Below are 27,667 nucleotides of genomic sequence, written 5' to 3' on the forward strand. Positions count from 1 at the left end.
CCTTTTCAAAATGTTAAGCAGAAACAGAAATAGTGTCATTTGATTTTAGAGTACTTTAAAGAGCTACTTTTTAAAATGATGCTTTTAACCAAAATCAAGACAGGAGAGGGGAAAAAAAAAAGTTTGGATGGGTGTGGTGGCTCACACTTGTAATCCCAGTACATTGGGAGGCCAAGGCAGGCAGATCACCTTAGGTCAGGAGTTCGAGACCAGCCTGACCAATGTGGTAAAACCCTGTCTCTACTAAAAATACAAACAAATTAGCCAAGTATGGTGACCAGAACCTGTAATACTATCCTAGCTGGAACCTGTAATCCTATCCTAGCTACTCAGGAGGCTGATGCAAGAGAATCACTTGATTCCGGGAGATGGAGGTTGTAGTGAGCTGAGATTGCTGCCATTGCATCAGTCCAGCCCCGGGAAAGAGTGAGACTCCATCACAAAAAATAAATAAATAAACATACTATATCAGACTGATTACCAATCGGTATCAATTTTTGGCTTCTACCTGGTGAAGGGAGCACAGCATATTAGAAACAGGATTAGTGGTCATTCTTCTATTCATCTATGTAAGTGCTAATTATCTGGTATATGCCAGGCACCAGGCTCTGAGAGTGCAACACTAATGAGACATGGTCTCTGTCCTTACAGAGATTAGGCAGAGGATCTTCCCAATTATCAGACAACTGTGCCTAATGTAAAAAATTCTGTAACATCTGGAAAGTTGCTATGTATACTAAATATACTAGTATCTGTTCATGGGCAAGTGTATGAGACTCAGTTACCTAGCCTGCCAAATGAGTACAATAGTTACTTTTAATAAGCATCATAATAGACAAGTTAAATAATTACACAAAATGCCTGGTATATAGCAGGTGTTTAATAAACAATAGTCTAAAAGCACCATGTAATCTTTGTTGCTTTCCAATAATAATTATTTGCAAATACATTCAAAATATACCCACAAATATGCTTAACGTTCTATAAAAAAATCCATTCTGGAATAATATATTATTTATTAAATTATTTAAATCTCATTTACATCCATAAAACAAAATGTATCAGAAAGTCCTGGAGAAATGACAGAAGGCAGCTTATTGTTAGCTGTGACCAATTTGGCATCCTTATGAGGATATTTATTGCCTGCATTCTTGGCCAGGTATTAGCCTAAAATTTTGGTGATCCAAAAAGAAAGTGGGCTGCACCATCTGTTTGGAAAACTCTGTCCCTGTCGGGAAAGCCCTCCCCCTCCCACACAAAGGGACTCCCTTATCATTCACTCTACATATTGTCCTGGACTTCCCGCCTGGCCACAGCCACCTCCCGCCCGGCAACTGGCTGACCAATCATCACCCACCTCATCAGCTCTCCCAACTTCCTGCCTCCCGGCTTCCCGCCTCCCAGTTTCCCGCTGCCCAGCTTCCTGCCCAGCGGTTTAAACTGACCAACCATTGCCCGCCACCTCAGCTCTCTCGGCTTCCCCACTCCCTCAGCCCTTCAGCCCCCTATAAAAGAACTCCGCTCCTCTGAGTGGCGCAGCCATTTTTCTGTTCTTCCTGGCTGGTCTGCCCGGAGGCTCTTTCCTCTCAATAAAGCCTGAACTTAAGACTTTCTTCTAACCTGTGGCCTGGTTTTTTCTGAACGAGCTCTGTCTTCCCGTAGAGGGTAGGTCGGACAAGTGGTGCCGAAACCTGGGAGTTGGGGCTATTGGCCCGGCCATGGCCCCCTCCCCTGATCTACCCAACATTGGCCCTGCCACCTCTACGCTCCGATTAAGGTAAGCCAAGCTTTTTCTTGCTTTACCTTCCCCCCCCCTCCTCCTACAGCACGGTTGCAGCTGGTCCCCTCTGGTGTTCCGCATGGACTCCTCGCCTAGTCTCGGCTGAGCCGAGGTAGTCCTCCGTTCCAGCTCCTGGAGCCTTCCAAGGGGTAGCTGCCAGATGGGGGACGCCCCTCTGACCGCTTTCCTAACCGTACTTAACTGTACTCCGGTGAATTTGCAATGAAAGGGGACGCCTTTTCTTTGCATCTGCCCAACTGCACTGGAGGGTCTGTAGCTGTGCCCGCCATGGGAAATTCGGAGTCCAAAATACCTTCCAGCACCCCCCTTGGGTGCTTACTGCAAAATTTTACCAAATTGGGATACTCCCAAACCCTCAGAAAGAAAAAGCTTGTCTTCCTGTCCCAGGTGGCTTGGCCCCAATACAAACTCAGTAACCAGTCACATTGGCCCCCTACTGGCACTTTTGATTTCAATACCCTCCAAGATCTCGACAATTTTTGTCACCGCATGGGCAAGAACAATGAAATTCCTTACGTTCAGGCTTTTTGGGACCTCCATACCCGCCCTGATCTGTGTTCTTCCTGCTCCACCTACCAAATCCTCTTAGCTCGTACCCCTCATAAATCTTCCTCCACTACCTCTCCCCCTCCCTACTCCTCACTGGGAGATCTGCCTGAACATCTGTCCCCTCCTGCCAACCTCGGCAACCAGTCACCATCAACAGCACACCCTTCCCCCACTCCCTCTGCACCTCCTACCTCAGAGGCCATGCCTCACCCTTCCTCCACTCCCTCTGGGCTCCCTCCCTCGGAGGCCACACTTCCTCTTGCCTCCCCGGTGGCAGCCCACACCCGCTCTCACCAACCAACTATCCTGGCCCCACTCCGAGAAGTAGCAGGCACTGAAGGCTTAGTCAGGGTCCATGTTCCTTTTTCACTCCAAGACCTGTCCCAAATTGAGAAACGTTTAGGATCCTTCTCAGCCGACTCGTCCACCTATATTAAGGAATTCCAATACCTCACTCAAGCCTACAGCCTCACTTGGCATGATATTCACTTTATCTGTACCGCCACTCTCACTGCAGAAGAGCACGAGCGCATCCTAGTGGCAGCCAGACACCAAGCAGATAAAGATCATGCTATAGATAACCAGATCCCCCTAGGCCCCGAAGTAATCCCAAGTGAAGACCCCCAATGGGACTATCAGGCTAGTCAAGGGTCTGATATACCCAAGAGAGACCGCATGATTAGATACCTCCTCAGGGGAATGGATACTGTATCTAACAAAGTTGTAAACTATGATAAACTAAGAGAAGTCACCCAACTACCTGATGAAAATCCTGCCCTGTTTCTCACCCATCTTCAAGACGCCCTTACCTGCTTTACTCACCTAGACCCAGCCTCACAAAATGGGGCGACTGTCCTAGCATCTCATTTCATATCTCAGTCCACCCCTGATATCTGGAAAAAACTGAAGAAGGTAGGAGATGGCCCTGAAATCCCTATACAGGACTTGGTAAAAATGGCCTTTAAAGTATTCAATGCCAGGGAAGATGTGGCTGAGGCTGCCCACCAAACTCGCATGAAGCAGAAAGTCGCTCTACAGACCCAAGCCCTAGTAGCAGCCCTTTGACCGGCAGAAATAACAAGGGTAAAGCAAATACCCGCACCCCTCCTGGGGCGTGTTTCAAATGTGGAAAAGAAGGGCACTGGTCAAAAGCCTGTCCCCAGCCACGGCCTCCTACCAAGCCCTGCCCTATTTGTCAGCTCATGGGACACTGGAAGTCAGATTGCCCTAACTCACCTCAGGCCTCAGTTCCTCAAAACTCTGGCACGAGGGGGCAGCAGGGCAACATCCCCTGGAGCCAGGCTTCTGCCTCAGCTGGTCAGGAGCCAGGCATTCAGGAATCTCCAATCCCAAAGCTGTTAGGGTTCAGGGATGATTAACAGGGCCCTGGCTCCTCAACCTCAGTTACCCTTGCTGAGCCCAGGGTCATGCTGCAGGTAACGGGTAAGAGCATACACGGGGGCTACCTACTCCGCTCTTCCCTCCTTTTCAGGCAAAACCACCCCTTCCCAGGTCTCTGTTATAGAAATTGATGGGTCCCCCTCCACTCCTCACCAAACTCCACCCTTAACCTGTCTGTTTGGCCCTTCCATTTTTACCCACTTCTTTCTAGTCATTCCCTCTTGCCCTGTACCTCTCCTAGGGTGAGATATCCTAGTAAAATTGCAAGCTACCATTACTTTTCCACACACAGAGACCTTCCTCTTACCCCTCATCACCAACTCACCTTCCCCCCTTCCTCCGGCCGAACTCCTCCCTGACGTAAATCCCAAAGTATGGGATACTGATACCCCCACTGTAGCCTCACACCACCAACCCACCATACTCATACACCTAAAAGACCCCACGGCCTTCCCTTCTCGCCCTCAGTTTCCTATCTCCAAAGTTCACCGCCTCAGCCTCCTACCTATCATAAATAAACTGAAAGCTCAAGGACTACTCATTCCTGCAAACTCCCCCTGCAACACTCCCATTCTGCCTGTGAAAAAGCCCTCAGGTCAGTACCGCCTGGTCCAAGACCTCCACCTTATCAATGCAGCAGTCATTCCAGTCCACCCAGTAGTCCCCAACCCCTATACCATCCTCTCACATATCCCACCGTCCACAACCCACTTTTCAGTCCTAGATCTTAGGGATGCTTTTTCTCTATCCTGCTACACCCCGACTCCTACTTCCTCTTTGCTTTTACCTGGAAAGATCCTGTCACCAATCTGTCTCAACAGTTAACGTGGACGGTCCTCCCTCGAGGCTTCCGGGACAGCCCCCACCTTTTCAGCCAGGCCCTGGCAACAGACCTGCAGCAATGTAACATCTCCCCTTCTTCCTTACTCCAGCTGGATCAAAGCTTTCCCCACAGCTTATAAAACCACAGGACTTATAGCCAAGCACCTCGTCTGGGACATCATTCCCCGATTCGGCCTTCCTTCTACCATCCAGTCAGACAATGGACCCGCCTTTATTTCTAAGATCACCTCTGCCATTTCCACATCCTTAGGGATTCAGTGGAAACTGAATGCAGCCTACCATCCCCAATCCTCGGGTAAAGTAGAACAGGCCAACGGCCTCATCAAAGAACACCTAACAAAACTTGCCCTCGAACTCTGCCAGTCCTAGGTTACCCTACTTCCTATTGCTTTGACAAGGCTCCAAGCAAGCCCCTGGGGCCCCTCACAACTCAGCCCTTTTGAGCTGCTATACAGACGGCCCTTCTTACTCTCCTCCCCACTACCACCTGACCCCCCTCCTCTATCTACCTACCTGCCCTATTTCACCCTCTTCCGAGCTCTTCTCCGAGAACACGCTGATACCTCCCTTCCCCCGCCTGATTCCTCTCCTAACCAAATATAGAAAGTTTCCCCAAGAGACCTGGTCCTTATAGAGTCACTCTCTCCAAAGCCACTAACTCCCAGGTGGGAAAGCCCATACACAGTCATCCTCACCACCCCCTCAGCAGTAAGAGTTGCCAAAATCTCCTCATGGGTGCACCTAACCAGAGTAAAGAGAGAACCTCATGGGCCTCCCAAATCCTCCTAGAATGTTACCTCTACTGGTCCTCTATCTCTTAAGCTTACCAGAACCCCACAGCACCTCCAGTAACCCTCCTTCTTTTATATGGAGATTCTACCTAACTGAAAATTACACCAAAACCACACACATTTGCAACACCCCTCCCTACAGCCACAACCACCTCCTCGCCACTTATGACTGCCCTCCTACAGGGTGCAACTCACCCATCTTTCTAAACTTCACTGATTTCAAAAACATACCCCGAAATGACTTTTAGCGTCATAATCCTGTCCTCTGTTTTCTCTATGATCAAAAAGGCCCCTGCAAAATGTCATCTCACCTAAATTGCATAGGATGCACCTGGACGAGTTGCGCCATCCCCCCAGCACTCCATAGCACCGATTACTCCGACTCCAAGCTGGAATACCACATTTTCAGCTGTCCTCCCTATCACTCTGTCCAAATCCCTGACTCTTCAAACTCCCGCTACACCACACTCCAAAAAGCAGCAGTATATGATGCAATGGCCACCGGGTACCCCTCCTCCCACCTCTGTATCTGGAGAGCTTTGGTAGCTCTACCCCCTACCCTTAAAGAAGTTCACTCCTCCATTCACACCCAGGAACAAACGCTGACCCAACAACTTCAGCCATCCTCTCAACCTTTCTCATGGCTAACCCTCCTCAATGAAGGCCTAAAAATTACTAACCAGCTTGCCAACCAAACAAGTCTACCAAACCTATCTTCATGCCTCATGTGCGCCACCCTAGGACAAACCCCTTTAGTCGCAGTCCCATCTAACACTCATGCCAGCTCCTCCAAACCGTCCTCCCGGGCTACCCCCATAGCAGATGTAGAAGTCTACCTACCTCCAAACCAGCAAATACCAGTCTGCTATGGGAACAGCTCTCCCACCTGCAACTGAACTATACCCAGAACCACCAATCTCACCGCTCCTCACGGAACCTTTTTATGGTGCAACAGAACACTTTTTAAAACCCTCACAAAAACTCTCCACACCGGCCAATCCCCAACTCTCTTATGCCTCCCAGTGACCTTAGTCCCCCGACTCACTATATATTCCTCAGCCAAATTCCTAATGCTACAAGCACCACTCCACCGCATCAAGCGAGCTGCTTTTCTGCCCCTAGCTGTAGGCATCTCCCTAGTAACCTTGGCACTTGCAGCTGGACTGGGAGGAGGAGCACTAACCCACTCTCACCAAGCTATAGCCTGGCTAACCTCACAATTCCAAACTGCTGTTGATGACTCTGCTGAGTCATTAGCATCACTCCAATGACAGATTACCTCAGTTGCCCAAGTTGCCTTACAGAACCGAAGAGCCCTGGACCTGCTCACTGCCGAACGAGGAGGAACCTGCATCTTCCTACAGGAAGAGTGCTGTTACTACATCAATAAATCCGTCCTAGTAGAAACCCGAATTGAGAACCTCCAGAAACTCAGAACTAACCTGCAGAACCAAAAATTCTCAGCTGAAGCCACAGTGTAGTGGTCTTCCTCTATGTATGCCCTCTTGTCCCCGTTGCTTGGGCCCCTGATAGCCGTTTGCCTAATCTTACTTATTGCTCCTTGCTTTCTACAGTTCCTACAGCAGCGCTTTCAAGAACTAACTTGAGTCACCATCCACCAGATGCTGCTCCAACCTTACCCCGAACAAGTGCTGGAAGCAGACTTCTCCCAGAACACAGGCTCCTTAAAGAAAAGAAACCTCTTCAAGACCTCCCATCGACCCTTATCAGCAGGAAGTAGCCAGAGAGACAACCGACGCCCCTGTCCCCCCTCTCTTTTCTTCTCTTTAAGGAGTCGGGAATGTTTGGAAAACTCTGTCCCTGTCGTGAAAGCCCTCACCCTCCCACACAAAGGGACTCCCTTATCATTCACTCTACATACCGTCCTGGCCTTCCTGCCCGGCCACAGCCACCTCCCGCCCGGCAACCGGCTGACCAATCATCACCCACCTCATCAGCTCTCCCCAACTTCCTGCCTCCTGGCTTCCCACCTCCCAGTTTCCCGCTGCCCAGCTTCCCGCCCAGCGGTTTAAACTGACCAACTGTTGCCCGCCACCTCAGCTCTCTCGGCTTCCCCACTCCCTCAGCCCTTCAGCCCCCTATAAAAGAACTCTGCTCCTCTGAGCGGCTTGGCCATTTTCCTGTTCTTCCTGGCTGGTCCACCCGGAGGCTCTTTCCTCTCAATAAAGCCTGAACTTAAGACTTTCTTCTAACCTGCGGCCCGGTTTTTTCTGAACGAGCTCTGTCTTCCCGTAGAGGGTAGGTTGGACAGCATCCACTCTCAGAAAGCTCACCATCAGGGCCAGGTGCGGTGGCTCATGCCTCTAATCCCAGCACGTTGAAAGTCTGAGGCGGGTGGATCACGAGGTCAAGAGATCGAAACCATCCTGGTCAACATGGTGAAACCCCATCTCTACTAAAAATTCAAAATATTAGCTGGGCATGGTGGTACATGCCTGTAGTCCCAGCTACTCAGGAGGCTGAGGGAGGATAATTGCCTGAACCCAGGAAGCAGAGGTTGCAGTGAGCCGAGATTGCGCCATTGCATTCCAGCCTGGGTAACAAGAGGAAAACTCTGTCTCAAAAAAAAAAACCTCACCGTCTACAAAGTACAGAAAAACATCAATAAATGAGTATAAATGTATATACTGTGGAAGTTACTTTAAGCAAAAATAACATCAGTGTAGTTCACGTACCAGAAAAATGAGTCAATTCTCCATGGAAATATCAGAAAATTATTTCAGAAGAGATCTCATAGCGAAAATTAAGCCCCATTTTGTCCTTATATAAATACTCATCATCAGTAACTTCCAAACTTTTGTAAATAAAACTAAAGTGAATGAGTTATAGCATACTGTATAATTCAAATGCTGACATGTGTACATTTGATGTTTACCTGCACAGTTAGTTGACACTGCTTTCTGCCTAAGAAATTTCTCCAACATTTTTGAATAATTGTTACAGTCCTGTGTAAATGCCTATGATAAAAATGTTTATTAGTATCCTTTCATTGAAAAAGTAGGCTTAGTTAAATCTTCACTTAGAACACTCTACTACAATTCAAGAATTCAAATTCAAAGCCGAGTTTATGTGAACGTTTACAGCGTAGAAAGTTATTCTGGGATAGAATCAATCATTTCTAAACGTAGAAAAAATGGCATAGGTAACTATTCAGTCTTTCTTTTGGGCTTATTACTACACAATATTTAATTTCAATTCCTCTTGAATACTTACTCTTTAAAATATTTTTGAGTGTTAAGACTATAAAACAGGTCACAGTGACATGTTGAGAAGTCAGCCAGGCACTACTTATGTAAATCATATTGACACTTAGAAATAACTCTTGAGGGCCAGGCGCAGTGGCTCGATGCCTGTAATCCCAGCACTTTGGGGGCCCAAGGCAGGCAGATGACCTGAGCCTAGGAGTTTGAGACCAGCCTGGCCAACATGGTGAAACCACACTGCCGTCCCCCCTCACCGCCCCTCCCACTCTACTAAAAATACAGAAATTTGCCACGTGTGGTAGGGTGAGCCTGTAGTCCCAGCTACTCTGGAGGCTGTGGCAGGAGAATTGCTTGAACCAGGGAGGCAGAGGTTGCAATGAGCCAAGATTGTGCCATTGTATTCCAGCCCTGGGCAACAGACCAAGACTCTTTCAAGACTGTCCAAAGAAAGAAAAGAAAGAAAGGGAGGGGGAGAGAAAGAGAGGAGGGGAAGGGAATGAAGAAAAGAGGAGGGGAAGGGGGAGGTGGGAGGGCAGGGGAGAGGGAACAGGAGGGGGGAAGGGAGGAGGAGGGGACAGGGGAGGGGAGGGGAGGGGGAGGAGAGAGAGGAAAGATTCATGAGGTTAAGAAATAGTTCTCCTCTTCATTCTTTTCTGTAATCCTCAGGCTATCCAAGCCAACATGTTGGTCTGCTGAACTAAAAAATACTTGGCCGGGTGCGGTGGCTCACGCCTGTAATCCCAGCACTTTGGGAGGCCGAGGCAAGTGGATCACAAGGTCAAGAGATCGAGACCATCCTGGTCAACATGGTGAAACCCCATCTCTACTAAAGATACAAAAAATTAGCCGGGCACAGTGGCACGTGCCTGTAATCCCAGCTACTCAGGAGGCTGAGGCGGGAGAATTGCCTGAACCCAGGAGGCAGAGGTTGCGGTGAGCCGAGATCGCACCATTGCACTCCAGTCTGGGTAACGAGCGAAACTCCGTCTCAAAAAAAAAAAAGAAGAAGGCCGGGCGCGGTGGCTCAAGCCTATAATCCCAGCACTTTGGGAGGCCGAGACGGGGGGATCACAAGGTCGAGAGATCGAGACCAACCTGGTCAACAAGGTGAAACCCCGTCTCTACTAAAAATACAAAAAATTAGAAGGGCATGGTGGCGCGTGCCTGTAATCCCAGCTACTCGAGAGGCTGACGCAGGAGAATTGCCTGAACCCAGGAGGCAGAGGTTGCGGTGAGCCGAGATCGCGCCATTGCAATCCAGCCTGGGTAACAAGAGGAAAACGCTGTCTCAAAAAAACAAAAAACAAAAAACAAAAAAAACTATATTTGCCACCATGTTTCTTAGTTTACATAGTGGCCAAAAGAGAAGACTTGTCTTCTTGGCACCATGGCTCACCCCAGTTATCCCAGCACTTTCAGAGGATGAGATAGGCAGATATCTGAGTTCAGGAATTCAAGATCAGCCTGACAAACATGGAGAAACCCCGTCTCTACTAAAAATACAAAAATTAGTCAGGCATGGTGGCATGCGCCTGTAATCCCAGCTGCTTTGGAGGCTAAGGCAGGAGAATCGCTTGAACCCGGGAGGTGGAGGCTTCAGTGAGCCAAGACTGTGCCATTGCACTCCAGTCTGGGCAATAAGTGCAAAACTCCATCTCAAAAAGAAAAAGACAAAGAAGCCTTGTCTTCACACTTTAAAGTTGCCTATCTAGCTCCTACTAGACAGTATAAGGATGTTTTATATAGGATAATTCCCAGTCTGATGAGTTATTATGAAGCAGGCCAATTTTCCTGTACCTAATACAGGAAAATGTATTTTAAGAAAGACACGGAGGGAAAGTTTGGGCACTAAAAAAAAGGGAGAAAGAGTTAAGAAAGGTACAAATTTCAGTCTCTTCTATGGTCAGATAACATCATTCATGCATCACTTTTTTATTTACCAACATGAAGGAAAAGATTGAAACTGTTTTTTCTTTTCCCCCTTTCTTACCAGTCAACAAATTTTTGCTATAAATACAAACCCAATCATTTGTAGATCCTATGGAATATGGGAAAAGGAGTCTGAGCAAGTGTGTTTGTAATATTGAGAATTTTGTTTTATTTTTTTGAGACAGAGTCTCACTCTGCTGACCAGGCTGGAATGCAGTGGTGCCTTCTCAGCTCACTGCAACCTCTGCCTTCCAAGTTCAAGGGATTCTCCTGCCTCAGCCTTCCAAGTACCTGGGATATGCACCACCATGCCCAGCTAATTTTTGTATTTTTTGCTAGAGACAGGGTTTTGTCATGTTGGCCAGGCTGGTCTCAAACTCCTGACCTCAAGTGATTCACCTGCCTCAGTCTCCCAAAGTGCTGGGATTACAGGAGTGAGCCACCGCACCCAGCCAATATTGAGAATTTTAAAAAGAAATATAGTCAATGTAATTTAGTTTTGGTAAGAAGAGATCAGAAATACTATGTATTTCTTTTAAAAGAACACCATATAATTTATTAACTACATTATGAGTAGAATAAAAAATTATTTGAAATAAGCACTGCATAAATAAATTACATTTTCTAAGGGATATATATTTATGACATATCTGAGGTTTCCATGACAAAACCAATATACCTGATATATGCCCGAACTTGACATCCTCGAAACCAGCTCTGGATTTTAACTGCTGCATCATTCTCCTTATTTCTAAATGAATCTACAATACTAAAACAAAATGTTTAAAAAGCACTTCATTAGTAACGAATATAATTCTAAAGCAAGTCAACCTGTTAAACTTGATTTTTAATTTCTTCCAAAGTGATCATTATAAATTCAAATATCATTTTAAGTAACATTAAAATATAAATAAATAAGGCATTTCAAAAATCATGAGCTGTGTTTTGAAAATTAACATTTTTCTGAGAAGCCATGTGCTTTCAACAGCTTTACTTTTTTTTATTTTGATAATCACCAATTTTACAATTAATTAATTTGCCAGTAATTTTTATTAGGGAGTAAGAAAGTGATGTGTTATTTTGACATTGCTTTTAAAACATAATCATTTGAATTTACTGTTTAAATGCTACTACACATGTATCATGCAAGACTAAAATGCTCACATACTTCACTCATTTATTAGTTAAATGAGTTGCCTCTAAGTGAAATGAATCCATCACAAAATGCCTGTTCCATTCATAGCTGGAATTCTCAGAAGGTCTGTTTAAGTTAAAGGAGGCAGGGGGAGGCCATAGGGCTTATACAGAGATAAGAAATTCAAATCAGTGATCCAGATGTGAAACATGTACAATATAGGGAGAGTTCACACAAATCCGTAAGATTACGTAAGGTATAGATTAAGTGTAGGATAAACTGTAAGAACCAACACAGAACAGAAAACCAAACACCACACGTTCTCACTCTCGAGTGGGAGTTGAACAAGGAGAACACATGGATACAGGGAGGGGAACATCACACACCCAGGCCTATTGGGGTAGGGGGTAAGAGGAGGGATAGCATTAGGAGAAATACCTAATGTAGATGATGGGTTGATAGGTGCAGCAAACCAACATGGCACCTGTACGCCTATGTAATAAACATGCACATTCTGCACATGTACCCCAGAACTTAAAGCATAATAACAAAACACATACACACAAGAGAATATATAAATAGCTACATTACCTGATAATGAATGGAAGGCACTATGGTAAGATTACTATACAATGCAATAAAGTCTGCTGGAAATAAGTTAAGAGTGGAAGACCGCTCTAGACAGGAGTGGAAGGAAGGAAAGATTCCTTATTGTTGTATATTTGTACTGCATGTAACAAATGACAGACATTTTAGTAAGGCCCAGTGCTGTGACTCATGCCTGTAATCCCAGCACTTCTGGAGGACAAGGTGGGTGATCACCTGAGGTCAGGAATTTAAGACTAGACTGGCTAACATGGTGAAACTCCATTTCTGCTAAAAATATAAAAATTACCTAAGTGTAGTGGCGGGCATCTGCAATCCCAGCTACTCAGGAGGCTGAGGCAGAATTCCTTGAACCCGGGAGGCAGAGGTTGCAGTGAACTGAGATCATGCCACTGCACTCCAGCCTGGGCAACAGAGCGAGACTCCGTCCCAAAAGAAAAAAAAAAAAGAGGCTTGAATAAAGTGTATTCTGGCATCATATTATTGTACTCCATGTGGGAAGGAGAATAGCTTAAAGTCCTTTCCTCCAGAGAGCATTCCCTGACTTCCCAGACTACAATTAGGCCTTTCCATGTTACAGTCTCATAGCTCTTCATAATATTTACCACAATCATATTTAAAAATTATTTAATGATGGTCTCTTCCATTAAACTTGAAAATGTCAAAGGCAATAATCTTGTCTATTTTGCCCCATTTGTCCTGTATTCCCCATGGCCTCAGGAGAGATCACTGGTGTCACTCCTAACACTCAACCTATGTCTTACCAAAGGTGCTAGCTGAGGGAGACACATGCCTGTTGGCATATTCCATCCCAGTGAGAAGTGCCACTCACAGGCTTCCCTCACTAGATCTACTCCCAACATTGAAAACTCTCCCTACTTTAGGATGACAAATTGCTGAGGAATCCATGAGTGCCCTATCCTCTTCATAACTTAAATCCTGGGTGATGATAGGAAAAAGACAGGCAAACATGAAAGGAGCTGTTGAGAGAAATAGAAGAAAATAAATATATTTTACTAATTAAAACTTTATGTGTCAGGCACAGTACCCAACATTTTACATACCAGTGAATTAACTCATACGTAATCCTTTCAATACCTCTATGAAGAAGAGAATAATTATCCCTATTTGACAAAAAAAGATACCACTGTGGAGAAAATATTGTAATATACCCAAGGTCACATCTATACTAAGTGTCACAGCTGACATTTAATCCTTGGTAGTCCTGCTCCAGAGGTTGGGTTTTTAACCATCACTGCTTCTAAAGGAGAAGAGAAATGAAGAGAGGAGAAGAAAGGGAAAGGAAAATGGAAGAAAAGGAAAATGCAAAAAAATTTATGTAATTAATTTCCAAATATAATATTGAAATTTTGTGGCAAAAGGTAGCACCAATCTCCCTAAAACAATAAAAGAAACAGACTAAGAATATGAAATGGGGAGGCCGAGGTGGGTGGATCATGAGGTCAAGAGATCGAGACCATCTTGGTCAGCATGGTGAGACCCTGTCTCTACTAAAAATACAAAAAATTAGCTGGGCATGGTGGTGCGTGCCTGTAATCCCAGCTACTCGGGAGGCTGAGGCAGAAGAATTGCCTGAACACAGGAGGCTGAGGTTGCGGTGAGCCGAGATTGTGCCGTTGTACTCCAGCCTGGGTCACAAGAGTGAAACTCCGCTTCAAAAAAAAAAAAAAAGAATATGAAATGATACCAACATCTATAGCAACACCCCAAAATTTTTAGACTATACCAAGTGTTAGTGATAAAAACTCATATTTATTGCTGCTAGGAAACAGTTTGGCCTTTGAACAGACACAGAATAGTTTTATTTACATAAGTAAAAACCTCACAAAATTTTAGGGCTGTTCATTAAGGATGTACACACATGTAGTAAAATAATAATGAGAATGATAAAATGCAAATTTCAAGACAGAAATGAAGGATGGGGGAAATAAGAAGATTAATCGTTGATGCCAAGGCAAAAGGCCTTGGCTTTCAGGGTTTTGTGCATAATATTAAGGGATTCTAGACTCCGTGAATACCAACATTTTGGCCATGGAAACACATATCCCCAGAGTTTGATAATCTCTGTAAAGATTTACAGTAAAAGATGCTCAATAACAACAATTTCAAAAAAAACAAGGTCCAATCATAAGATACAAGTATAGTGCAGTGTCATAGAAGTTAATGGGAAGGCATCAAGATGGGAGACCATGACTATGTTAAACAGTATGTGGAAGTCATGGAAACAAGGTGGTTATTCAACCAGTTGCAGGATTAGAAAGAATCTTTCATTTTTATTTTAATATCTTATCCTGGCCAATAACAAGATGGGATAGTGGAACAAAGAAACTGTCATTAATGGCCAACATGGAAAAGATACAACAACACAATGTCCAGTAGAGCAGGCAACTCAAAGAAGGGAGATATGGAAAAAATAAGAATAATTTCATTCAAAAGGCTAATGTGAAGTAAAATTCATGACAATAGAATAGAGCTGTTTCTTATGGTTATTTAAAACTTTTACCATTAATATTTAATACAACTAGATTTGTTTTTCATCTTCTTAATATAGTCAATTTAAACTACTGAAAACATTTGTTTCTCCTTTCCCACCAACAATCAACTTACTATCTTTACAAAAATGGAAGAAAAATATAAATGAGTCACATAGATATATCTAATAATTATTTTGAAGTTACTGTATTAGTTACTAATGTATTAGTATGAACTCACCCTTTATTTATAATTGTCATTAGAAATGCAGAAGAGAAGCAGTCAAATTATCTGCTTTGAGTTAATGTTTCTTAATTTCTCCTGGTGACACTGGTCAAGTAGAAAAATAATTTCTTTTTGGGGTACTAATAATGTATATACATATATTATATATATATATATATATACACAAGCACATATTATATTAATAAAAACTATACATTGCAATTAAAAGGAAGGAGGCACTAAAAATTAATTAGTAGTTAACGTACTGCTAAACTTTAACTTATGTGCTAAAATTTCATTTCTATACACGTTTTTCTGTTGCCCATTTTTTAAGTGCTTAAAAACGAAATTTACAGATGCTGGGTTACCACTGGGATGCTGAATACTCATACAATATGTCATCAACTGCTAGACATTTTATGTTTAAAATGAAAAATGTGGGTAACACTTTATTTTAATGGTATATTCATTCGTTCCAAATTACAGTGAAAATCCTATAGCAGTGAATAAAATGACATCTACATGAATTTGAAATAAATGTATTATGATCAGTATTATCACAATGAATACTAAATGAATTAATAATGATGAAAGACCAAAAGTATTACCAGTAATGTAATAAAGCATCAAGAAATAGCTGGAAGTTTCCAGTCACTTCATCATCAAGTAGAAAAAAGTACTATAACCCTCAATAACACTATATTCATGTATATCATTAGTGGCCAGAAATTAACTGACAATAAGTAGAAAATGAAAAAAAGTGTGTACTTAAATATCTTTCCAGTAATATGCAAAAAATATGCATTTTACACATCAACAGACTGCTTGGTCTGACCTACGTATATTATCTATGAATAAATACTAGATTAAAAACTCAATACTCTTTCTTTTTTATTATCATATAACTTGTAACTATTTTAGACAGTAGGAATAAAATTCCATTATTAGCTGCCATGTGCTGTCAGATATGTTGATGTGTAAAATGATTATTGTTTTGCATACAATTTCACTATTAGTTCTTAAGGATTTCATGCTCCTTAAAGGCAAAAACTACAGTACACTTAATCTATACTTTGGGTTCTGATTATCACCCATGTGCCTAATAACAGACACTTGATGATAAGAAATAGGACTATGTTTTAGAACTAGAACCTATGTTTTATATTTCATTAATAGTCCTCCTCATTGTTATTATTTCACAGCTCTAGGAATAATGGGTTGCAAATGCATTATTATTAGATTATATAGTAGGAGTTACTATAGTTGGCCAAATGTTAAATACTGTGCAGAAGTCATAGAAAACAAGGTCATCATATTTTAGAACAAGAACCTATATTATTAGTGCATTTAAAAATATTTTGTTTCCTAGCCAGCCATGGTGGCTCATGTCTGTAATCCCAGCACTTTTGGAGGCCGAGGTGGGTGGATAACCTGAGGTCAGGAGTTCAGGACCAGCCTGGCCAGCATGGTGAAAGCCTATCTTTACAAAAACACGAAAATTAGCCAGGCATGATGGCAGGTGCCTGTAATCCCAGCTACTTGGGAGGCCGAGGCAGGAGAATCCCTTGAACCTGGGAGGCAGAGGTTGCAGTGATCCGAGATCGCGCCACTGTACTCCAGCCTGGGTGACAAAGTAAGATGCCAGCTCGTATGATAATAATAATGTCAAAGTTACTTTCTTATTTACTGTTTTTATAAGACAGAAGTCACATGACATCACTCCTCTGCTGAAAACACCCTGTTTTTTTTTTTTTTTTGAGACGAAGTTCCTAATATTTTATTTTTTGTAGAGACAAGGTCTCACTATGTTACCCAGGCTGGTCTTGAACTACTGGACTCAAGTCATCCTCTACCTAGGTCTCCAAAAGTGAAGGATTACAGGACTTGAATCACCATATTGTTAGCTGTTTATGGTCTATTTCCCTCATAACTTTGTTCTTTGTTGTATCTTCAATATTCAGAACAGTACTTAGCATATAGTGGGTATTAGGGAGTGTTTAAACAATAAAAATTTATTTCAGGGCCAGATGTGGTGGCTCAAGCCTGTAATCCCAGCTCTTTAGGAGGCCGAGGCAGGTGGATCACTTGAGGTCGTGAGTATGAGACTAGCCTGGCTAACATGATAAAACCTTGTCTCTACTAAAAATGTAAAAAATTAACTGGGTGTGGTGGCATGAGCCTTTAATTCCAGAGGTCAGGAGTATGAGACCAGTCTGGTTAACACAGTGAAACCTCATCTCTACTAAAAATACAAAAAATTAGCTGGGTGTGATGGTATGTGCCTGTAATTCCAGATACTCAGGAGGCCAAGGCAGTAGAATTGCTTGAATGCAGGAGGCGGAGGTTGCAGTGAGCTGAGATTGCACCTGCCCTCAAGCCTGTACAACAGAGAGAGACCCTGTCTCAAAAAAAAAAATAAATATTTAATTCATTATTACAGTATTAAGAATGTTAATAGGATAACTTAAGTTCTAATAAGAAATGTTAGGAATAAGCTCCTTTATTTTAAAATCTAAAGTAAAATATAATTGATACATTCTAAGTCATAATAGAAGAGGAAAAATAATTTAAAAATAGGTCAGGCCGGGTGTGGTGGCTCACGCCTGTAATCCCAGCACTTTGGGACACTGAGGCGGGTGGATCACGAGGTCAAGAGATCAAGACCATCCTGGTCAACATGGTGAAACCCCGTCTCTACTAAAAATACAAAAATTAGCTGGGTGTTGTGGCGCGTTCCTGTAATCCCAGCTACTCAGAAGGCTGAGGCAGGAGAATTGCCTGAACCCAGGAGGTGGAGATTGCGGTGAGCCGAGATCGCACCATTGCACTCCAGCCCGGGTAACAAGAGCGAAACTCCGTCTCAAAAAAAAAAAGTAGGTTAAAATAGAGCTGTATGTAAAATGCCTACATATCAATAGCAATAATGAATGTAAAGAAGCTAAACCCTTCATGAACTTCTTTACTTCTAATTTTTAAAAGCCTCCCAATTTCCTCCTGCAAAGAAAAATATACAGAATGATGTGATAACTCCAATAAAGGAGGATCAATATTTTGGCAAGTAGAATTTAAAGGTGAAAAATTAGAAAAAACTAACATATAGCCAATAATGCAGTGACACACCAATAAACATATAACAGATGCAAAACAATGTAACGAGAGATACTACTTGTAAACCAAAAATAAAATTCCAGAGTTACCTAAAAATCTAGTTCAGGCCATGATAGCAGAGGGAATTGGGCTATATCATTATACCCCTCCAGCATCCACATAAACACAGACTTTAAGTCTGATGAGAAATATTTAATCTTTTCTTTTTAAAGCTTGCAACTTGGAGGCTTCCTCTGTATGATAAACATGATAAAACCTAGGTCTCTACAACCCCTCCAGACATTCCTCATTTCTTTCTACTGATAATAACTCTTTCAACCACTTGCCAATCAGAATCTTTTCCTTCTTTCCTTCCTTCCTTCATTCCCTCCCTCCCTTCTTTCTTTCTCTCTTTCCCTCCCTCCCTCCCTCCCTTCCCCCCCTCCCTCCCTCCCTCCCTCCGTCCTTCCTTCCTTCCTTCCTTCCTTCCTTCCTTCCTTCCTTCCTTCTTTCAAGTCTCACTCTGTTGCCCGGGCAGCAGTACAATGGTGTGACCTTGGGTCACTGCAACCTCCGCCTCCCAAGTTCAACCAATTCTCCTGCCTCAGCCTCTTGACTAGATGGGACTACAGGTGTGCACCACCACCCCCGGCTAATTTTTGTCTTTTTAGTAGAGGCAGGGTTTTGCCATGTTGGCCAGGCTGGTCTGGGTCTGGAACTCCTGACCTCAAGTGATCCACCTAGCTCAACCTCCCAAAGTGCTAAAATTACAGGCATGGGCCACTGCACCTGGCTAGAAAAAAATTTTTAAACTACTTAAGACCTAAAGGGCCCTGCCTTGTGGAACCAATATAAACCTTACACGTATTGATTGATACATTATGTCTCCCTAAAATGTATAAAAGCAAGCCACACCTGGACTGCCTTGGGCATATCAGGACTTCTTGAGGTGGTGTCATGGGTTCATCCTTAAGCTTGGCAAAATAAACTTTCTAAATTGACTGAAGCCTGTCTCAGATATTTTGGGCTCACCCATACTATAGAAACACAGTGTAAGAGAAATACTTTAACTCATTCCTATTAGAATTTGGCAGATTAGATGAAATTTAAATAAGAATATGGGGAAAATGAACAATACAACCAATAAACATATACTGAACTCTTCCCTCCACAAAGTATAGTATAGTGTAAAGTATAGTATAAATGACCAACAAGTCACAAAGAAAATCTCATGGGTCAAAAGAACAGAAATGAAGCTAAGAATTACTAGAGCAAGTTAAAGTAACAACAACAACAAAAAGGCCACTGTCAAGGGACAATGGAACCACCACTGCAAAATTGTAACTGAAGACAGTGACAGAGATCTGACCTAACCAGCTCCACCTTGCTTCTAACCTCCAAGCTGTCTTAGTTCATTCCTGGATGAAGGCTGAACTAACTTAGCAAGAAATTTAATTTATAGTTTAAGACTAAGATAATAGGCCTTTCCCAAGGAAAAAACCCACTTCTTGCTTGGGGAGTAGACAGTCTTTGTAGGAATAACAAATTAGCTAAAAGATAGAAATTATGGTTTGGGGCCAGAAGTGTTTGCTTGCATCTGTCATCCCAACACTTTGTGGGGCCAAGGCAGGTGGATCTCCTGAGGTCAGTAGTTCCAGACCAGCCTGGCCAACATGGTGAAATCCCACCTCTACTAAAAATACAAAAATTAGCCGGGCATGGTGGCATACACCTGTAATACCAGCTGCTTGGGAGGGTGAGGCAGGAGAATTGCTCAAACCTGGGAGGCGGAGGTTGCAGTAAGCCGAGATTGCACCACTGCACTCCAGCCTGGGTGACAAGAGCAAGACTCTGTTGTAAAGAAAAAAAAATTATGGTCTGGGGAGTCATGCACCTGGAGGCTACAAGATTCTGAACCTCCCTAAATTGCTCCTGGGGGTAACATCACTATTGTAAAACCTAAAGTCAGTGCTAGAGATATTTTGCAGATGCTGCACTTGATGGATCAGCTGGCACCACCCAGACTGATAAACTGACTCTGATTTTGTGGCCCCTACCTCAGAATTGACACAGTGCAATAAGACAGATTCCACCCTCTATGACTTCATCTCTGACCCAACCAATCAGCACTCCTGATTCACTGGCCTCCCCCAACCCACCAAATCATCCTTAAAAACTCTGATCCCCTAATGCTCAGGAAGACTGATTTGAGTAACAATAAAACTCCGGTCTCCTGCACAATTGATTCTGTGTGAATTACTCTTTCTCTATTGCAATTCCCCTATCTTGATAAATCAGGCCGTCTAAGCAGCGGGCAAGGTGAATCCACTGGGCAGTTACAACAACTGCCTACTATCTATTGTTCCCCTTATGCCCAGGACAAAATATTCTGTCTCTGATGGACAGGCTAAAACAAAAATACACATCAAACATTCTTTGCAGGAGCAACTTTCCAGAGGATTGGAGTCAGCTGAGCAACCCACACATCTCCTATTCTCTGCAGTTCATCATCTCCTCCTGTATTTGCTGCTCACTTCTTGGAGTTCAAGACCCTTCCTCTTTGTTGGGCAGAGGAGCTTCCCTTTTCCACATAGGACTTCTAGGCCTTGGAAGACTCAGTTACTAACCTAACTCCTTAGGAATATATTTTTTCAACAAAGTCATCTTTCATCTGCAGCATTATACTGATGATAGCCTTAGGAAGAAGCATTTTTTTCCCTACCTTGTTGCCCAAAACAGAAGACATTGAAAGAAACCAAGGAGAATTTAAATTGTTTCCTACAACTTTGTTCCCTACATGTCAATGGATTTGGAAGAGTACACTTAAGCCATTTAGACTTCTGGATCTTGGTGCTTGTTGCGATTTAATCACATCAGCTTAATGGGAAGAAAATTTTGTTTAGAGATAGTGAACAGCAGAGGTTTTAGAGTTAGATTAGTTGGCTCTGCTAATTCATAACTGACCTCAAGCCATCCACCCGCCTTGGCCTCCTAGCATGCTGGGATTACAGGCCTGAGCCACTGTGCCTGGCTGATTCTTTGCGATTGCTTGACACTTCAACAGGCTTTTCTGGAACACTGTTCTATAGCTCTAAAAATATAGATTATCTAATAAATAGGTAACTTCTACATTAACTTGCAACATTGTGAAAACCAAATGAAATATCCTATGAGGTAGTTCCTAGTGCAATCCCTCATATATCATCAGTCCTCAAGAAATACTGGTTGTTTCCCTTCCCGTCCATGTTACTCTATTTTTGTTGTTGTTGTTGTTGTTATTATTATTATTATTATTATTTTATTTTATTTGAGACAGAGTCTTGCTCTGTTGACCAGGCTGGCATGCAGTGGTGTGATCTTGGCTCACTGCACCCTCTGCCTCCTGGGTTCAAGTGATTCTCTTGCCTCAGCCTCCAGAGCAGCTGGGACTACAGATGCACCACCATGCTTGGCTAATTTTTTTATTTTTAGTAGAGATATTTTGCCATGTTGGCCAGGATGGTCTCAAACTCCTGCCCTCAAGCGATCCATCTGCCTCAGCCTCCACAAGTGCTGGGACTACAGAAGTAAGCCACCAAACCCAGCCACTATTGTAATTATTCTTTAAATGCCTATATGCCATACAAGGATGGGAACATCATGATGGATGGGGCTTATTTCACTTATACATGTTATAAATACAGACTTGCCACATACTCTAAATAAATAGGTAATTTCTATGTTTAGCTATTGTTAGTATGTTTAAACCAGGATTAGTGATTTATTGAAAGATTCCTTAATGTGATTCTTCAACAATCATTGTGTTACTATTATTGTATGATAGACATTGGAGACAAAAATAATGGTGAGCAAAATAAAAGACGCTGTCTCTGCTACTCCTTTAGAGGGGAGATAGATATTATGTCATAAAATAATGTAAAATTGAATTGTGATCAGTGCTGTAAGAGAGGTACACTGTGAAATAATAATGTGGTTGGCGAGATAAACGTTAGAATAAAAACAGCCCAGCAAGACCCTATCTTATTAACGTATTTCCCATTGGTCTGTCATGTCACTATATTCTATAATAGTCTAATCCACTTCTTTGCAGTTTCTCTTAAGTTACAAAAACTCTTGGGGCAATGCTTCTTTAAAATGAACCTCTTCTGGCCGGGCGCGGTGGCTCAGGCCTGTAATCCCAGCACTTTGGGAGGCCGAGGCGGGTGGATCACGAAGTCAAGAGATCGAGACCATCCTGGTCAACATGGTGAAACCCCATCTCTACTAAAAATACAAAAATTAGCTGGGCATGGTGGCGCGCACCTGTAGTCCCAGCTACTCGGAGGCTGAGGCAGGAGAATTGCTTGAACCCAGGAGGCGGAGGTTGCGGTGAGCCGAGATCACGCCATTGCATTCCATCCTGGGTAACAAGAGCGAAACTCCATCTCAAAAAAAAAATGAACCTCTTCTTAGGCAAGAAGTTGGGTGTAGGCAGAAGAAGAAAGCTGCTACTGGTTTTCTTACCCATCGTCTACTAATATGTTGGTACTAATTATCTTTTCAGAATGGTTTACTTTTATTTTATTTAATTTATTTTTGAGACAGGATCTTGATTTGTCACCCAGGCTGGAGTGCAGTAGTGTAATCTCGGCTCACTGCAACCTCTGCCACCCAGGTTCAAGCGATTCGCCTGCCTTAGCCTCCCCAGTAGCTGGGATTACAGGCATGTGCCACCAAGCTCCTTTAATTTTTATATTTTTAGTAGAAACGGGATTTCACCGTGTTGGCCACGTAGGTCTCGAATTCCTGGCCTCGAATGATTCGCCCGCCTCAGCCTCCTTAAGTGCTGGGATTACAGGCATGAGCCACCACTCCAGGATACTTTCATTTTAAAAAGGCAAATGAGTCAAAGAACAATTGAGTTCAGTGACGTTTGTGAAATCCTGGAGGCTCAAATCCCTAGGTAGATGGGGAGCAGTCGGAATCAGTGGGCTAGTGAGCCAGGGTGAACCCCAGTCAGGGTATTGAAACTTGAACCCGAAGAACATAGGTTTCATCGAATCACAGAGTGGTGATATCGAAGAAAAAAAAACACTTTACAATTTTATCTATGCTGAGAGTTTCTCTAAATGCTCTCACACTGAGTATCTATGGCCCCTGTCTATTTAGAATTTCGTTGTATGGTAATACAAACAAACGATTATGTTTCCAGCCCATTAAGGGGAGAACTGGGTGTTACTTAATGAATTAGGGACATGTTAATTGGAAACTCCCGCTGAGTAACAGCTGATAGCAAGTTACGCCAGTCCTTTGCGCGATCCTTCTCTTTCTGACTTACCTGTTCCTGAAGTAGTACTCATTTCCTACAGCCAACGACCTAGCTTGCAGCAGGGCTAAAGTGGCCATGGTCTCTTGGCCTTGGCTTACAACTGGTGCCTACCGGTGTCCATGGTAACTGGGCTGAACCATAGCTCACTCCCGGGGTTCGATTGTTTGTTCACTCCTCTTTTCTCTGACGCTATTTCGACTTTAAAAGTACTAAAAAGAGAATTAAAAATTTTCTTTGCAGTACAAAAAGTTTGATTTATTTGTCTCTGTCTTTACTGCGAGTATGAAGAGGGGATTATAGGAAGGGAAAGCAGTAGGCGAGGAGAACTAATGGTTGCTCCCGGCATCCGGTTTCGGCCTCAGTCGGCTTCCGGAAGCTCATCTCAAAATGCTGAACTGTGTTTTGCAAGTCGCCGGTGCTGTCATAGTTGGAGTCTGTTCACGTGCCTGAGCCTCGAGGCCAGGCTCTTGGGTGTCGTTAGGGGCCGCCGGGCGCCAACCGATGGGAGCTCCAGCAGCCGGGAACAGCTGGTGAGTCTGGCGGCCCTTGGGAGGGGGATCTCAGGGAAAGGTATGATGGCCTGAGGCCGCTCCGCTGGACCTGGAATGGAAGCGGGAGGGAGCTGGGATGGATGGTCTGAAGACATCTAGGCCTTGCTCTCACTCATTCCTGAGATGCACGCAGTTTGAGGGAGCTTTTGAGAGTATGCCAAAAAATTGTGAAAGAATACAGTAAAGGTTTGCTGATTGCTTAGCAATATTTTGGAAGTCATGCTTCCCGTAATCCCAGGAGCGGTTTTATCTCCTCATTGATTGTTGGCAAAACAAGGGACAGGAAGAATTTATCTTAATCTGGGCCTTATTCCCCACTCCTCTTTCAAAATTCACCAATTTATACTAAGTCTCTTGGAAGATAAGTTCAATAATGGAAAACACATCACTCTCTCACCCCCTTTTTTGGAGCGGGGGGAACTACTTCCACCCTCTTGAACATTCTAAGTTCAAATGAGACGTGTATGGGGGTGTTCCAGGAACTAATTTTACAACCGTTAGGATTAAGTTTGGGGCTTGACTATGTCTATGGTATCATGTCACCAGTGCCACATTAGAATAATATATTGCTTTGACTTTAAAAGATATTTTCACCAATTAATACACTTATGACAGCCCTGTGATACCAGAATATCAAAAGCACAGAATATCCAAGTGTCTTGTCCACAGTTGCCCTGTACATTTTAATCCTAGAGCTAGGATCCTGGTTTTGGGATTTCTAGTTGAATACTGTAATATCTGTCCTGTTTTTCTCCCAAGCCCTTTTCTTCCAAACGCAACACAAGACAACCAGTGAAACAAACAATCAATTTCCTACGGAAAACCTTAAACATAAAGTTTTGACCAACAGGTGAAAGAAATGTGGCTAAACAGTGCATGTTCATTCCTAGATTCTGCAAAAATTAGAACATGAGGAATTCTAATAGTCTGTGATCTCAAGGAATTATTTTACATCACCTATCAATAAACAGTTATCCAAAATATTTTTAGTTAGGTCAGATCATCCTGTGGTTAAGTTTATAATGAATATAGATTTGATTTTACTGTTTTTAAATTATCACATTTTCTACTGAGAAAAGTAGGGAGCACTTTTTAAGTGAACCAATTTTTAATGGTGTAACTAGCATAATTCTTAAGTGCTTGATTTTTTTAGTTTTGGCAATTGTATATACTTATATAACCACCTCGCAAAACGAGATAATGGACTTGCTCATCATCCCACAGTTCCCTCTCAAGGATACCTTTCTTAATGTTTCACCATTCATTATCTTTGTAAATCAGGGAGATAAAATGTCATCTGTAGATTGGTCTGCTCTTCCTAGGGTACTCTTGATTTGTAGGATAGGTGGACTGCATCAGAATAGGACTGATTCCCAACTTCTTCTGCCTTCCACATCGTGGTTAGCTACTGAGAGAAACCTCCTTCAATTCTCTTTTAAAGGCTCTCTTGTCATACAACCATTTCTTATGGCACCAGAGTATAACAAAGTGGTAGCACTTAGTATTTTTGAATGAAATTCTTAAAGTCATTCCTGTTTTGGCACAATGAACATGTTCCAAAAAACTGGAACTTTATTTTTTAGTCTGCCTGTATGACTATACAGTCATTCCAAATTCCTTAATGGAATTTTCTTTTTCATTAATTGGACAGATATTTACTATACAACATATATGTTTAATCCCAGTAATAAATTCCAGTCCCACTGGGAATACAACTACTAAGCAGTTAACTAGGTACCAGGTTTTACATGCATGTCTTGTCTCATGTAAATCTTTAGAGGTAGGTGTATCATTCTTTGTGTTTTAGATAAGGTGACACAGAAGCAAAGATGGTTTAAGTAACTGGCCTAAGTGTATCATATTTGCAGGATGATTCCAATATACCCCTCTTCCCAAAATTCTTAAAACACTTTTGTATATTGCCTATGTCTCTGAATGAGATACAATATGTAAACTAGCAGTTATATGCCCAGATTTATTAACCATTCTGGAATTTCTAACTTATTTAGCTCCCATCTTGACTTTCTCTTTTCTTTTTCATTTCATTTCTTTTTTTTTCTGAGAGAGAGTCTCACTCTGTTACCAGGCTGGAGTGCAGTGGTGCTGTCTAGGATCACTGCAGCAAACACCTCCTGGGTTCAAGGGATTCTCCTGCCTCAGCCTCCTGAGTAGCTGGGACTACAGGCACGTGCCATGACACCCCGCTAATTTTTGTATTTTTAGTAGAGACAGGGTTTCACCATGTTGGCCAGGATGATCTCGATCTCTTGACCTCGTGATCTGCCTGCCTTGGCCTCCCAAAGTGCTGGGATTACAGAGGTGCGCCCCCATGCCCAGCTCATCTTGACTTTTTCAACTTCTCCAATTTGGAGGTTGCTCTTTCCATTTTTAGGCACCAAGTGGGTAAACGTAGGTAATTTCTTTACTCAACTATGGTATTCTGGTTTTTTTAACTTTGTTATGTGGCATTGCTTTTTTAAAAAAGCTGTTAAGATAAACTATATTGACTCGATTTTGTTTCTGTATTTTCATTCCTATTTGGTATTTTGATTTTATTGAAATCTGAAAAATAGTGAAAGGTGTGCTTTTTTTTTTTTTTTTTTTACTTCCTTGTGTTTTGGAGTTTGTTTTGGACTTAGTTGCATACTGGCAGGTTTGAGTCAGGTTTTTGTTTCAACAGTTAAGATTCAAAGGAATCACCAGGATGATTTTGTTCAAGTAATTCATTCATTTTGGTATAGCTTCTTAGCATCCATATTTATGTCTGATGTCAAGCTGGAAACCTTTACATTGTGTTTGATAATTTTTCCTTAACTTCACATTTACTTAGCTAAAAACCTAGAGTGTCTGGCTTGTTAAAGTAGCAGAAAATTTGGAATATGGATTGTCTAAAAGTTTTAGTCATAATGTTTTTCTTTTGTTACTTGTTCAGTCATATTTAGTCATTCATTGGTTTGGTCATCTGGAAGATTATTTTTTCAAATCTCTTATGTGTCAAGCAGTATGTGGCTTGTAATTAATATTGTCTTCATTCTCATTCCTGTTATAGAAATTGAGGTTATTATATTTACTAAATTTTTATTAAATAGTTACAATGTATTAATGTAAACAATAAGACTCAAAATTGTAACAAATTTGTTAACAATTGTAGAAAGAAAATGTAAACAATTTTCTTTCTGCTATGTGCCTAATACATTTGAATATAAATATATATATATATATTGACAAGAGCTAGAATGAGTTATTTATTAAATTCTTAATTTTTTGTTTTGTTTACTTTAAACTGACTTTATTTCATGTAGGCAGTTTTTTATTCAGTAGTGTCCATTTTGAAAGTAATTAGAATGCAAGGAAAAGTTTGAATGACTCTTGAAGTCATTAAGTGAAGTAACAAAAATCGGAAGCATGGTCTTCAGATTTAAATAATAAATGAGCTTGCCTTACTAAATCACTAATTTGAAAACAAGGGTTAGACTTTCTTTTTCTTTTTTTCTTTTTTTGAGGCACAGTTTCGCTGTTGTTACCCAGACTGGAGTGCAATGGCGCGATCTCGGCTCACGGCAACCTCCGCCTCCTGGGTTCAAGCAATTCTCCTGCCTCAGCCTCCCGAGTAGCTGGGACTACAGGCGCGCGCCACCATGCCCAGCTAATTTTTGTATTTTTAGTAGAGACGGGGTTTCACCATGTTGACCAGGATGGTCTCGATCTCTTGACCTTGTGATCC

General features: G+C 42.4%; 1 protein-coding gene across 7 annotated transcripts in view; it reads right to left on the reverse strand.

Annotated features, from left to right (window-relative positions):
* Positions 1 to 23,501, reverse strand: part of LOC118148367 (spermatogenesis-associated protein 17-like) — a 75,308-nt gene extending 51,807 nt beyond the window's left edge. For 3 of the 7 annotated variants that reach the window (XM_054246441.2, XM_054246440.2, XM_054246439.2), the window contains exons 1-3: positions 23,402 to 23,501; positions 11,218 to 11,307; positions 8,282 to 8,363 (exon numbers count right to left, since the gene is read on the reverse strand). In XM_054246441.2, coding sequence (XP_054102416.1) covers positions 8,282 to 8,363; positions 11,218 to 11,307; positions 23,402 to 23,469 — 240 coding nt within the window. In that variant the 5' untranslated portion in view covers positions 23,470 to 23,501. Of the gene's footprint in view, positions 1 to 8,281; positions 8,364 to 11,217; positions 11,308 to 12,568; positions 13,953 to 23,401 lie in introns of all 7 variants that reach the window. The other 4 variants (XR_008477064.2, XR_008477063.2, XR_008477062.2 and 1 more) reach the window with 2 other exon arrangements.
* Positions 23,502 to 27,667: the final 4,166 nt, after the last annotated feature.

This window comes from Callithrix jacchus, chromosome 16, assembly GCF_049354715.1.
Source record: "Callithrix jacchus isolate 240 chromosome 16, calJac240_pri, whole genome shotgun sequence".
NCBI lineage: Eukaryota > Metazoa > Chordata > Mammalia > Primates > Cebidae > Callithrix > Callithrix jacchus.